We start from the raw sequence: 13266 nt of genomic DNA, 5'->3' as shown, positions 1-13266 counted from the left end.
CAAAATACCGAAAAACCGGTTTTGTAGATATTTAATACCGGTATTAAAAGAGGGGAAAAAATGACCGGTATCCCGGTTTTTCGGTAATACCGAATACCGGTATCCATGCCCTACACGGGTTAAACTATTGTGTACTAGTACATTTTTTACGCATAGCGTAGAGCTACGCGTGGGTACACGCTCTCAGTATGCCAAAGTCCCTTATAGCGGTTTCGCACTACAACGGACGGTCCTAATCCGATCCGGATCCGCGAAAATAGGGCGCGGAGCGGAGTAGACGAAGAATTATTTTTATGGTGAAATCGGATGACGGAAATCGGATACGGATTGAATTAGCACCGTTGTAGTGCGAAACCGCTCTTATTAAAAACATATATTTATTAGAGCGGTTTTGCACCACGTTAAATCGAATCCCTTTGAGTTCGTGAAAATAGTGTTCGGAGTTTAGTCGTATAAACTATTTGTATGGTGGAAAATGCATGACGGAAATCAGATTTGATGCGTAAACTATTTACCACACAAATAGTTCTACGACAACTCCGAACCGTATCTTCACAGATTTGGATCGGGCATTGTGCAAAATCGCTCTTACGGTTCAGATTCTAAAGAGCCTATCTTAGTCATCATAACTCATCAGTCATCACACAGTAAAACAGTAAAAAATGTGCATAATATATGGACAAAGCAGCGATAGACCTAGTTCACACGCGATATCAGTAGTATCGCTTTACTTAGTTTTACTTCGACCTCTATTATTTTTAGGTATCTAGATAGTGGAGTCTGGTTATTAGGTAAATTATGTTGAAAATGGAATAAAGCAATAATATTTGAATGTTAGAAAACTGTAAGTTCCACTTTTTACCATTTTTATTTTTACCCGATTTTCCGAAGGAGGGTTATGTTTTTACCCTACTAACCGAAGGAGTAGGGCATGGATACCGGTATTCGGTATTACCGAAAAACCGGGATACCGGTCATTTTTTCCCCTCTTTTAATACCGGTATTAAATATCTACAAAACCGGTTTTTCGGTATTTTGACTTGTGCTTAAAATAGTAATAGTCGACTTTAATTTCAAACAAGAAAGCACTTTTAATAACTTGTCTTCAGACTTATGGCTTTTGAAGTTACTTACCTCTTAATCTACTTTCAAATTTCAAATTTACCGCGCACAAGTTTGCTTTGCTTATTTGTAGTGTAAGCTTTCTCGAAGTTGGACCTCGTCAACAACTTCGAGCGCAGAGCCCCCGACTATTGCGGGAGTTGGGACAACATGGACATTAGTTAGACATGACTTTCGTCTTGCCCATGTTCATTTTTAGGCCAACTCGGTCGGAAACTGCTGAGGTCGGCGAGCATAGCACTGAAGTCTTCCATGGTCTCAGCCATGACTACAATATCGTCGGCGAATCGAAGGCGAGTGAAGTACCCGCCATTAATGTTGATGCCTCGTCCTTTCCAGTCCAGAACCTTAAAAGCATCCTCCAATGCAACGGTGAACAGTTTCGGAGCGATCACATCTCCTTGTCTGACTCCCCGCTGCAGAGGAATAGGCTTCGTGCTCTGGTCATGTAATCGGACGGACATAGTGGCGTTTTTGTACAGACACTAGACACTTCAACACTTCGATATACCGGTAGTCAACTGCACCGCTGGAGAGCCTGCATCACAGCCCAAGTCTCGATCGAATCGAAGGCTTTCTCGTAGTCCACAAATGCAAGGCAAAGGGGGAAGTTATACCCTTCGGTCTTCTGTATAACCTGCCGCAACGTACATGTGGTCTACGGTACTATAGGTTTTCGGAAGCCGGCTTGTTCGGGAGGCTGGAAATCGTCAAACCTGCTTGCGAGACGATTTGTGATGACCCTGAAAAACAGCTTGTAAACATGGCTCAGAAGTGAGATGGGTCTATAATTCTTCAGCAAGGTGTTATCACCTTTTTTGAAGATGAGCACCACCACTGTCTTCTGTTCCATGCTTTCGGTGTTCCCCCTTGGTGGAGGACGGAACTAAACGGCGTCTTAAGGTCCTTAAGGACTGGTTTACCACCCGCCTTCAAGAGTTCGGCTGTAATTTCATCGTCACCCGGGGCTTTGTCATTCTTAAGCTATTTGAGGGCCATACTAATCTCGTACAGGCTGACGTCTGGGATGTCTTCGTGATAGTGTCGGGTTAATCTAGCCCTCGGGTCTTTAGCTAGACTGCTTGCTGCTAGCTGTCGTGTCGCTATCCATAAAACCTCTCGTTTTCCCCCAACAGCTCAGGTTTGGATGAAATGATTCTGCCGTCGTCGGTCTTCAACTTCATTAACCGGCTTTGACTTACAGACAGATCCCTGGTAAACACCTTAGAGCCTCTGATACGCTCAATAGCCTCTTCAATGCTATTTATTAGTATTAAATCGGCGTACATCGCGCTTCAGAGATTTTGAGATCTGCCTATTGAACTGCTGATAGCGACAAGCGTCACCAGAAGACTGTAGCAGCATCTCACGCCTTATCTCCATGAGCCTAAGGCCAGAGCGCGAGAGCTTATTGGTTCTAGTACGGCGGGTTTTGAAGAAGTTAGATCCGATCGTATGGACAGCTTCCACAAACCCGTCGTTGTAATCGTCCACGTCGCTACCTATGCATTCGAAATGGTTTTGAAGTTTGAGCTGAAAGCTCTCGGGGTTTTGGAGCTGAGCTGGTTCCGGGCGGAGCGTAGATTTCATCAGTAGAGACCTTTCAAGCTTGAACTGGATATTTAATGAGCCTCGTACAAGCGAAAGAAATTATGCGAAAATTTGGTTGGGAACTAATAATCGGTGAAACAATTTTCACCGAAGAATTAGAGAATCCAATTCCATATTATATAAGTATTAGTTAACAATTAACAACTTAAGTTTTTTATTTTAATACTTGCTCATTAAAAGGGAAGTTTATTAAATCTTGCTTTTCATGTATATTGGTTATATTTCAACAAAACAACAGACTTATACAGAAAGAAAGAAAAATAAAGGGAAAATATGGAAAATACCGAAAAATTACCGAAATACCGGGATACCGGTTTTCAAAATTTGAATACCGGAATAATACCGGTATTGCCATCAAGCCCAATACCGCATAGCCCTACGAAGGAGGGTTATTATGTTTATAATTTTAACTAGTGTATAAATTTGTTTTTGTTTTATTTATGTTGCAATACCCTGGTGTTGCAGATGTTTAATGGGCGGTGGTGATTTATTACCATCAGGAGACCCCAATGCTCGTTTGCCCATCCGTCAAATAATAAAATAATTACGTAGGTTGGATAAAATGCAAGTACAGTAAAAGCTGTATCAAAAATGTTTTTTCAACAATAATTATGTTAGTATACCTAGGTATTTTGAGAAATCACGGAATCTTTAATTTATAAATAAATTTTCTTGTTAGTGTTTAAATTATACAAGCGCTTAGTTGTGTAATAGAAAAGCAGTTGCTAGCAACAAAAGTAATGATATTATAACCATAGTCATATCTCTTTATTCCATTGACACAAATTAATTATGCACTAGAACAAAAACTTATTATTAAAACGAATTCATATTTGCAACGTGTAGTTGATTCCGGCCTCGGGAGCTTGATTGCTCGATGGCAGTTTTTGTGATTTGTTTTCACATTAGCTGACTAATTATTGCGACTAGAAAGCATGATTCCACTATTTTCTTCTGTTATGCCGTGCTGTTTACTTTAGCATCTATAGATACTGCGCTGCGTACTCAGTTGGTAGTTAATACCGTTACAAATATTCGAGTTCCCGTTATTCCTTAATTTCATGGCTACAAACTACTGCTCATGTGATGTAAGTAAGGTCTAAAGCAAGAATATAATTAATTTAAACACTGGCATTATGTTCTTACACGAATTTATATGAATTTACTGGAAAACGTAGCGTAGTACGGTCAAAGAAACTGAATCACAAGTATAACCCACATATACCAAGGTGGAACTTATGTGCTACTGATATCATATTGACATTCCGTATATCTGCCAGCCCTGATACGCGATTCGATTTCCTTGACTATATTATATAGTCTTCCCGTTAAACAACGAACATAAATCTCATTCAAAACTAAGACAAGAAGGCTTAGTTATTTGTTCTACTCTAGAAGAAATAACGAACACTTTATAATGATTAACTTTTATTAGAAGAGAGTTCCAGCCGCTGTTTTCGTAGTAGATACGGTCGCATACGACGCGAGACGTCTTAAACATTTAGGATAAGTACATACTATGTCATTGATCTTATAATTATAGATAATAGGAAAATCACACCAAGTTCAGCACAATACGAAGTTCGTCATGGAGGAAAAAACTTGACAGCTATTGGATAGTAATACTTTCCTTACGCGCTAATTAATAATTAATTGTGTATGTTACATAAAAGGGTAACATCCTATAATTTCGTAAAAAATAAAGTCTATAAATAATAGAAGGGAATCACGCCGTGATTTGCCACTTAATTTTAAACAACGATACTGTTCGTGACGTTCCTTACTTTCCCACAAACATAACTCGATTCTGATGCAACGATTAATGATGCAATTTACCAATTCACGATTCTCTCTCGCTCCCTCTGAAATAAATGATTTGTATAGCTGAGAGTGCGCGTAACATAATATTTTTGTTATTGTTTATTCATATGCCGACTGCAGACAGCCTGAGCGCGGGCTTTACTGGGAACGCTGAATTGATTTAGCAATTCGGGAGAGCAGTTAAACTATAATTCGATAGTCCCTATTAACAGTTGGATCTGCAATGTGGCCATTTTGGGATTATAAGGTTTTAAACTTTCGTGATTCTCACTCATAGTCAAAATACCATATACGGGACTTATCACGCTATTTTTATACAAGTAATATTTACCTCGACGTTTCGGCAACGTTACAGTTGCCGTGGTCACGAGTAGACTGAAGTGTGGTGTCAAGTCTGCCCAGCAGCGCGAGTTCTTCGAACTACCCGCACTTGACACTAGTACCGGCACTGGTATCACGAACTACCCGCACTTGGTCACTTATTAGTCAAAAAATTTCAAGTAAATTGGACTGCTGGAAATGAGTCAAATTTAGCTTCCAAGATCTGACCCAAACACATTTAAACAAATACATAAATAAATAAATAAACAGGGCAAGCTAAAGAAAAGCTTGTAAAAGTGACAAAGATGAAGCGCGTCAAAGTTGTCACGCGGAACTAAACTGGCTTTATTTTTACATATTTTTTGTTTAATTGACAAAAGAAACTAACCTTACCAGGAAAAAGTTGAAAACCCCGACTTTGTCACTTTAAAGTTCAATATCTCAAAAACGGCTGAACCGATTTTGATAAAACATGTCTAAGAACCATCGCCAGAAAACCTGCTCTCAAATAAAAAAAAACCGCATTCAAATCGGTCCACCTGTTTAAGAGCTATTGTGCCACAGACAGACACACACAGCGGTGAACTTATAACACCGCTCTTTGTGCGTCGGGGGTTAAAAAGTACGTGTCCATTATTATTTTATATGATAGATAATCTTACAAACTGACTAATTAACTTTTTTTTAGGACAGACACTACTAGTCTATTGTTGTGATGACCGGTCTCAGAAATGTTTAAAACATGTTAGACTAATCCGGCAAAAACACCGAGTAATTTCAATGTCTCGTCAAAGCGTTACAATTTAGTATGTTAATAACGAAGAAAGTTACGCCATTAGCAATTCTTTTGTAGCGTTATCAAGCTGTCGTTATCGCAAGTGGAGCGCTACGTTCACTATTACCCGCTGATAGCGTATGTTTACCGATGTTTACATTTCGGCGATGAATAATGGCACCTTATCCTGGTGATCATTATTATGGTGGATTGCTATTGATTGTTCTCTTTGCGTAGTGCATTAAGATTTTCTATATTATGGTGTATCTAGATAATGTATGTATGTAAACACATATTGTACACAAAATACAAAACTAATATAAAAAAAAAACAAACAAAACAAAAAGAGTACAAAGGCGAACTTTTTCCCTAAAATCAAGCTAACCTGGCATGAAACGAAAACTTAAAAGATAGGCGGAACAGTAGATTATGTACAGAGAGATGAAAGGAATATAATAAGATAAAATAAATACACAAAATAAACAACAATTACTATGAGAAACTTACTTACTTTACATTGAACAAAATATAATAAACAATACATATAAATAAAAATAACACCCATTTCCACTGTTTCTTCAATCGTCCCTGAACGAGGCCACTGACGGGTCTCCCTAACGAGCAAAGGCAAAAAAGGAAACAATAATGTCTTGATTGTTTGGTTACGTAGTAGGAGATTAATTAAATTTCTCTAGCGCCATCTAGCTTTTAAGATTGCATTGCTAGGGCTCTGATCAAAGTAGCTGTACAGTCGATAAACTGAATCAATGTACCAAGGACGGAATCTTGTGCTACTAATGTCATGTTGACATCCCATACTTTTGTCAAAGGAAATCATAGTTTGCTCGACTGTACTGGATGGATGCTGAAAGCCATATACACTGCGGAAACCTGTAAACTAACAGAGAAGTTTTCGGTTCAACGTGGTGATAATAATGATTATGACAATGATATTAACCAGTTGTTAAAACTTTTGTGATGTTTGAATAAATTTTAATTGAAAAATGCATTTTCTATTTGGATATCGAGTTCTGACCACAAAAAATGTTTAAGAGTCGCTTTTATAACTATATTAATTAGTTTGATTTGATTACCTATCTCAGTTGAACCGAGCAGAAGTGATTGAGTGTTGTTAGCGCGGTTGACGTCACACTCAAAACGTCTAAGGATCCACACCACACGTATGATAATCTTACTTGTTTATCTTTGGACATTTTGAGAGCTGTCTTTATAAATTACTGGTTTTTCGAGCGATATCGTCATGCGACTGCGAAAATTACTTTACTAAATCCATTCCCAGGGTGTCAAACAAAATATCTCCGTTTTTCGAAGACATAAATGTAGTGGATAGGACTGTATTTAAAATAAAAGCGACTGCTTTTGGCAAAATCTTACTATAATGTCAAATAAAACAAAATCTACTCCCGTCACAAGCCCATAGAGAAAAACTAACAAATACTATGTATAAAACCTAAACTGCAAACCTCCACATCATCCCCCCCGTGTAGCGCAGCTACACAACTACAGTCTGCAACCGAGCAAGCTTCCTGACGGGCCTTCTCAGCGTGCCCCCTTTGGTAGCAACGTCAGCGACTCTCACAATGCCATCTCTGCCCGGAAATACTTCCACTATGCGCCCCATCGGCCAAACTCCTCGCGGCATATCTGGGTCAACCACCAAGACAACATCATCTACTTTAAGATTTTCATGTTGGCTCCCTGTGCTCTTCTTTGGCCTCAGACTAGGTAGATATTCCTTAAGCCACCTGCCCCAAAAATGTTCAGAAAGTCGAAGAACCTTTTGCCATTCTTTCCTCAATGAGAATGCTCCATCGTTTAATCGGGCTGGTGTTTGCTGGTTTGAAGAGGTGCCGATCAGGAAATGGAACGGAGTTAGGCTCTCGTACTGTCCGTTTTCGGTGACGTATGTCAAGGGACGAGAGTTCACTAGAGCTTCTGCTTCTAAAAGTAAGGTGTGTAGCAGCTCTTCTCTTGGGGATCGTTCTTTTAATGTTACAAGGAGAGCGGACTTTACTGTTTTCACAAGTCTTTCCCAGCAGCCTCCCATAAACGGTGCCGCAGGAGGAATAAAGCACCATTCTATGCATTTGCTGGCGGCGAAATCTTGGACGCCATCGCTGTAGAACTCGCACATTTGTCTGTTAGCTCCGACGAACGACGTGCCATTATCGGAGAGAATTTTAGTTGGAAGTCCTCGACGTGCAGCAAAACGACGTATGCTCATGATGGCAGAATCGGCTGAGAGACTCGTGACAATCTCGAGGTGGACTGCTCGTGTCGTCATACAAGTGAAAAGAGCAATCCATCGCTTTTCTCTGCGCCGACCAATCGAGACCTCGACGGGACCAAAGTAATCTAGGCCAGTGTTCGTAAACGGGCGCTGATGGTGTTCCAGACGCACATCTGGCAGGTCGCCGGTTGGTGGGATATGTGGTGTTGCCTTTCTTTTGGTACAGTAGGTGCATCTTCTTGAGGCCATGCGCACTTCGCTGCGGCAACGAAAAATCCAGAATCGCTGTTTGAGCTCATTTGTGACCAATTCGTTGAAAGCATGGGCAGCTTGCACGTGGTAATGATGAACGAGAAGTCGAACAGCTGGGTGTCGGCCATCCAGAATAATGGGAGAAGTAGTGGCGTAATCGGTGTTCTTCATATGCTTAATACGGCTGTCCAGTCGGAGTAGGCCATCTTCATCGAAAATCGGGCAGAGAGATTTCAACTTGCTGGATTTTGGCAAAGGCTTGCTATCACGAAGCAAAGAGATTTCTTCGCTGAATGAGTCTGTCTGAGCCTTTCGGAGAATGGCGATTTCAGCCTTCTGTATCTCCATAGCGGACAGCGGTGTAAGCTTAAATGGAGAACTGTTGTTAATAGTTTTAGAATTTGGGCTGTTATGTGCCAAAAGGGATCTAAACTTGTTGGCGCACTGAAAAACGCGTGCAGTTGCACGAATCAGGCGTAACCACTCACTGAAACGTGAGGGATCTGGCAAAACCGATGAAGGTGTAACCAGATGGGTTAGTCCTACATGCACCTTAGAAGGTTTCAACTCTTCCAAGATGGATGTAGCTTCAGGCATCGATGGTTCTTTAGGCCATTCACTGGACGGCAGAAGTAAGAAATCAGGTCCAGAGAACCATCGCGATAAGTCGATGTCGCGATTCTTAAGTCTTGTCGCGTCATCTGCGACATTCAAAACACCTGGAACAAATTTCCAACTATTGGCATTTGTTATTTCGGTGATTTCACCCACACGATTTGCTACAAATGGTTTGAATGTACGCGCATCGCTGCGAATCCAACTCAGAACTGTGCTGGAATCAGACCATAAATAAATTGAGTCCGGGTGAACTTTATGTCCGGTACACACAGTATTGGCAAAACGAGCTGCAATCAGGCTGGCTTGGAGCTCGAGACGTGGTATGGATGCGGGTTTAAGAGGGCTAAGGCGTGCCTTTCCACCAATGAGAGACAGCTTCACCGAGCCATCCATGAATGTAAAACGCCAGTATGCGACGCATGAGTATGCCTCCTCACTTGCATCTGCAAATACATGGAGCTGTCTGTCAATGATCGACTCAGTTTGAAAACCACATCTGTACCAGCGTGGAATTTTGAGATCTGCGATCGTAGCTAGTTGACGAGACCAAGACAGCCATCTTTGAATTGCATCTGGTTGCAACTCGGTGTCCCAATCAAGACCGGTTCGCCATGTTTGTTGGAATAAAATACGTCCTTGAATGACCAGCGGAGTTAAAAGACCAAGAGGGTCATATACGGACATTAAACATGACAATACTTTTCGCTTAGTTAATTTCGCTTTCTCAGGAATTGGAGCCCCAATCCTAAAACCAAAGGTGTCATTCAAAGGATGCCATATAAGTCCTAAAGTCCTGACAAAAGCGTCAGGGCCTACGTGCACATTGACAGGTGGGGAGGCTCGTAAGTCTTCAGGCACGGCTGCAAGTGCGGCAGGTATGTTAGAAATCCAAGCTCGCATCTCCATACCGGCCGCCTTGTGTACTGTGACTATGTCAGCTGCAAGTTGAGTGGCTTCGCGCACATCGTCAAGGCTGCCTAAATAATCGTCCATATAATGCTCATGAACGATGGCTTTTGCTGCTGCAGGGTATGACTTCTGCAATTCTTGGGCGTTACGGTTTTTAATGTAAAGAGCAGTACACGGGCTGCAAACCGCACCGAAAATGACAGAAGTCATCCTGTATTCCTTCAACTCACAGCTGGGATCCTCCCTCCAAATGTACCGCAAAGCATCACGGTCTTCCATCCTAATCCTGACCTGCGGAAACATTTCCTTAACGTCAGCAGTCATCGCGACGTAACCTTCGCGAAAACGAAACAATATGTGCAGCAATGACTGCAAAAGATCAGGCCCAGGGAGCAGAAGCGAGTTTAAACTGACTCCCGAGGTCTTTGCTGCTGCATCATGGACAACTCTTAGTTTACGCTTTTGAGGATGTATAACAGGGAAGTGTGGTAAATACCAGCGCAAAGGTGTGTGTGTTTCGTTCATATTGACACTACCATGGTATGTATCTTTCGTACACTCTTCTGCATAACCTTTTGTCATCATGTTGTTAATAAAATTACAATAGTCTTTTTTAAATTCGGCATCTCGAGCCATGCGCCTTTCTAAACCAAGGAACCTCGACAGTGCATGGGGATAGCTGTCAGGTGTATTAGGGTTGTTTTTACGCCACAATAGACCAACTTCAAACCTACCTGACGGCAAACGTTTGGCAGTGGACTCTAAAATCTCTAAAGCGTGTTTATCCTCCGTAGAGCATGTGTTTTCAAGTTTTGTGATACCTATGGAATCAAGGCGAAAATAATCTTTCACGATTTCATCTAGGTTACAGTCTTGGTCGTCTTTGATCGCTGTGTGGTTTATGAAATGCACAGGCTTAGTCCAGCTGCTGGACCTGCCGTGTAAAACCCAACCTAAAAGTGTGCGAGTGGCAACCGGTTGACTTTTTGAACCTTCCCTAACTTCACGACTTATAGTAAGGTACCAATGCTCTGCACCGAGCAGTATCTTTGGCGTTGCACTGGTTAGTGTAAGATCAGCAACTAAGTCTGACAAGTGTGGATATTTTGAGATGTCATCTGGTTTGATAGTTTGTGTAAACAGCGACAGTGAATCCATAGCCTTAGCGTTACTCACTGAATATATCTCGGCACAGTGTTTGCCCTTGATAGAAAAATTCACAAGTTGAATTGGTTTGTGTGTTGACATTCCAGCTACACCATCAACCTTGATAGACTCCACGGGACCGGACACACCAATGTGACGGGCCACCTCCGAATCGATCAACGTTGCTGTGGACCCGCAGTCAAGCAAAGCAAAAGTGTCATAGTTTCCACGTGGACCGCTCACTTGCACAGGAACTATTTTCAAAAATACTTGAGACATAGGTGTGAACATTTCGTCACTTGTGTGTGATTCAGTGACATTAGAAACGGTTACAGTTTTATCAGTGTCTTGGTGTTCAGTCACAACATTGTAGGAAGAAGACGGAGACTCGTCGGTGGCGCGGGGCACGTGGGGTGACGCCGCAGAGTGCAGGAGCGGGTGATGGAAACGCACGCACCCGTCGACACCACAACGACCAATCTTGCAAGTCCTCCAACGGTGTGACTTAGATTTCAGACACTTATAACATATTTTAGCATCTCGCAACCAAAGCCACTTATTATCTAACGTAAGAGAAATAAAATCCTTACAATCAGCCAGTTTATGTTTCTTGTTACAATAAGCACACAGTTCGGCGTTTGTGTTACGTGCAGATGTGACATTAATATTTTCACGTCGTGTAAAGTTGTGTGAAAAATTGTTGCCGACTGTACCATGCCGCCTACCTACAAAGGGCATGAATGTACTAATACCAGGCCGTTTGGTATAGTCAGGTATTAAACCAAAACGATTGTGTTTGACAGCTTCAATGTCCAGAAACTCGGACAAAAGTATTATTTTCGGTACAGATCGATCGCTGCGATACGCATAATCTTTCCATTGACTGTACAAGATTGGCGTCAATTTATTCAATACCGAATGAAACAACTCTACAGAATAGATATGTTCAATCTGGTCTAAATTTCTAATTACTGCTATACAGTTACGCAATCTACAAGCAAACTGATTCAACTCTTTCTGATCAAAGCTTATCTTTGGGAGATTCCGTACCACAGCAATCTCGTTCAGCACAACCATCTCGGGGAGCGCGAACGTCTGCTCCAGCATGTCGAGCACTTCTTCAGGTCGCTCGGCTGTGTATAGCAACGATGACACGCTCTCGAGGGCTTGGCCGCGCAGCGCGCCGCTCAAACGCACAAGATTTTCTACGGGTGTAAACAAATGTTGAGTATCACGATAAATACGCTTGAACATCAACCACTCTGTAGTTTTACCGCTAAACGGAGTGAGTTCAAGTTTATGTGAACATCTATGAGAATAATTATTCAGTTCTGGCTGTTTTGACAGCGAATATAAGTCATTTTTGTTTGTGTTCTCTGACGGTCGTGTAAATGACAGCGCATTATTTGACGTTGTTTTTTGAAATAAATTTGTTTTTTCATTTAGAGGAATTTTAAAACTTACTGGTTTTTTGTAAGTATAAGTTTGATCCTGAATTTCATGATTTTCAGCTTTACAATTTGCGCAATCGCGGTGCGATTGGATGGGCGCGATCGTGTGAAAACCATGACGAGTATTAAGATCTCGTGAGAAAAGTGGTACACTTGGATTATTTACGTTTTCCGGACAAGCGTAATTACGTTCTAAGCTAATATTTCTCTCACCAACCATAGCGAGGTCCGCTTTCATTGATATGAGATTTTTCACATCCGTATCGACTTTTTCGTCAAACGGGCGGTTGCAATGGTTATCCTGGACCCATGACGCAGTGCGTGAAAAAGATTGACTGACCGTACGAGTGGATCGTTCCTCCACTTCCTGTGCTGCGAGTGATGCCTCCGCCTCAAGTTTTTCTACTCGCTGCATTTCTTCGAGAAGCTTACGTTCGTGGTTGAGTTTACGTTCGTATAACTGCTGCTCACGTTCCATACTACGGCGCGCCAATTGGGCTTCCATGGACAGTCGACGAGCCTTTATTGTGGCTGACGATCGCGAAGACGACGCATGTGACCTGGAACTTAGAGGAACATTACTTTGTTCAACAATGCACTCGCGAGGCGTCTCGGGACTCTTGGAAATGGGCGCTACGGGTGTATCAGTGGCTACGGTCGCGATGGGGTCCAAGTTTGTGAACCGACCGAGCCCACCCGCGGCTGGCGCTCCAGAGTCCGAGCGCGATACCGATACGCGAGCGGATTTTGCTGGTGTCAACAGCCGCTTTGTTTTTGATCGCGGGAGATGGACCATAAATGTAGTGGATAGGACTGTATTTAAAATAAAAGCGACTGCTTTTGGCAAAATCTTACTATAATGTCAATAAAACAAAATCTACCGTCCCACACAAGCCCATAGAGAAAAACTAACAAATACTATGTATAAAACCTAAACTGCAAACCTCCACAGCGGTTTGACGTCACACTCAACGTCTAAGGATCCACAC

The 13266-nt window shown here is 41.9% G+C and overlaps 1 protein-coding gene across 1 annotated transcript; it reads right to left on the bottom strand.

Annotated features, from left to right (window-relative positions):
- Nucleotides 1-6989: 6989 nt before the first annotated feature.
- LOC141445107 (uncharacterized) lies at nt 6990-13055 on the bottom strand. The gene is made up of 2 exons (XM_074110890.1): nt 12618-13055; nt 6990-12031 (listed from the first exon to the last, which is right to left on the bottom strand). Exon 2 carries the CDS (start codon nt 11931-11933, stop codon nt 7164-7166), a length of 4770 nt encoding a protein of 1589 aa, XP_073966991.1. The 5' UTR covers nt 11934-12031; nt 12618-13055; the 3' UTR covers nt 6990-7163.
- Between the last annotated feature and the right edge of the window lie 211 nt (nt 13056-13266).

This window comes from Choristoneura fumiferana, unplaced genomic scaffold (genome assembly GCF_025370935.1).
Source record: "Choristoneura fumiferana unplaced genomic scaffold, NRCan_CFum_1 Sck3bRy_351;HRSCAF=621_pilon, whole genome shotgun sequence".
Taxonomy (NCBI): domain Eukaryota; kingdom Metazoa; phylum Arthropoda; class Insecta; order Lepidoptera; family Tortricidae; genus Choristoneura; species Choristoneura fumiferana.
This window is presented reverse-complemented; position numbering and strand designations above follow the sequence as displayed.

Bases quoted from the DNA above. Each gene is read 5' to 3' on its own strand.
- LOC141445107 (XM_074110890.1), bottom strand. From the start codon at position 11,933: ATGCTGGAGCAGACGTTCGCGCTCCCCGAGATGGTTGTGCTGAACGAG.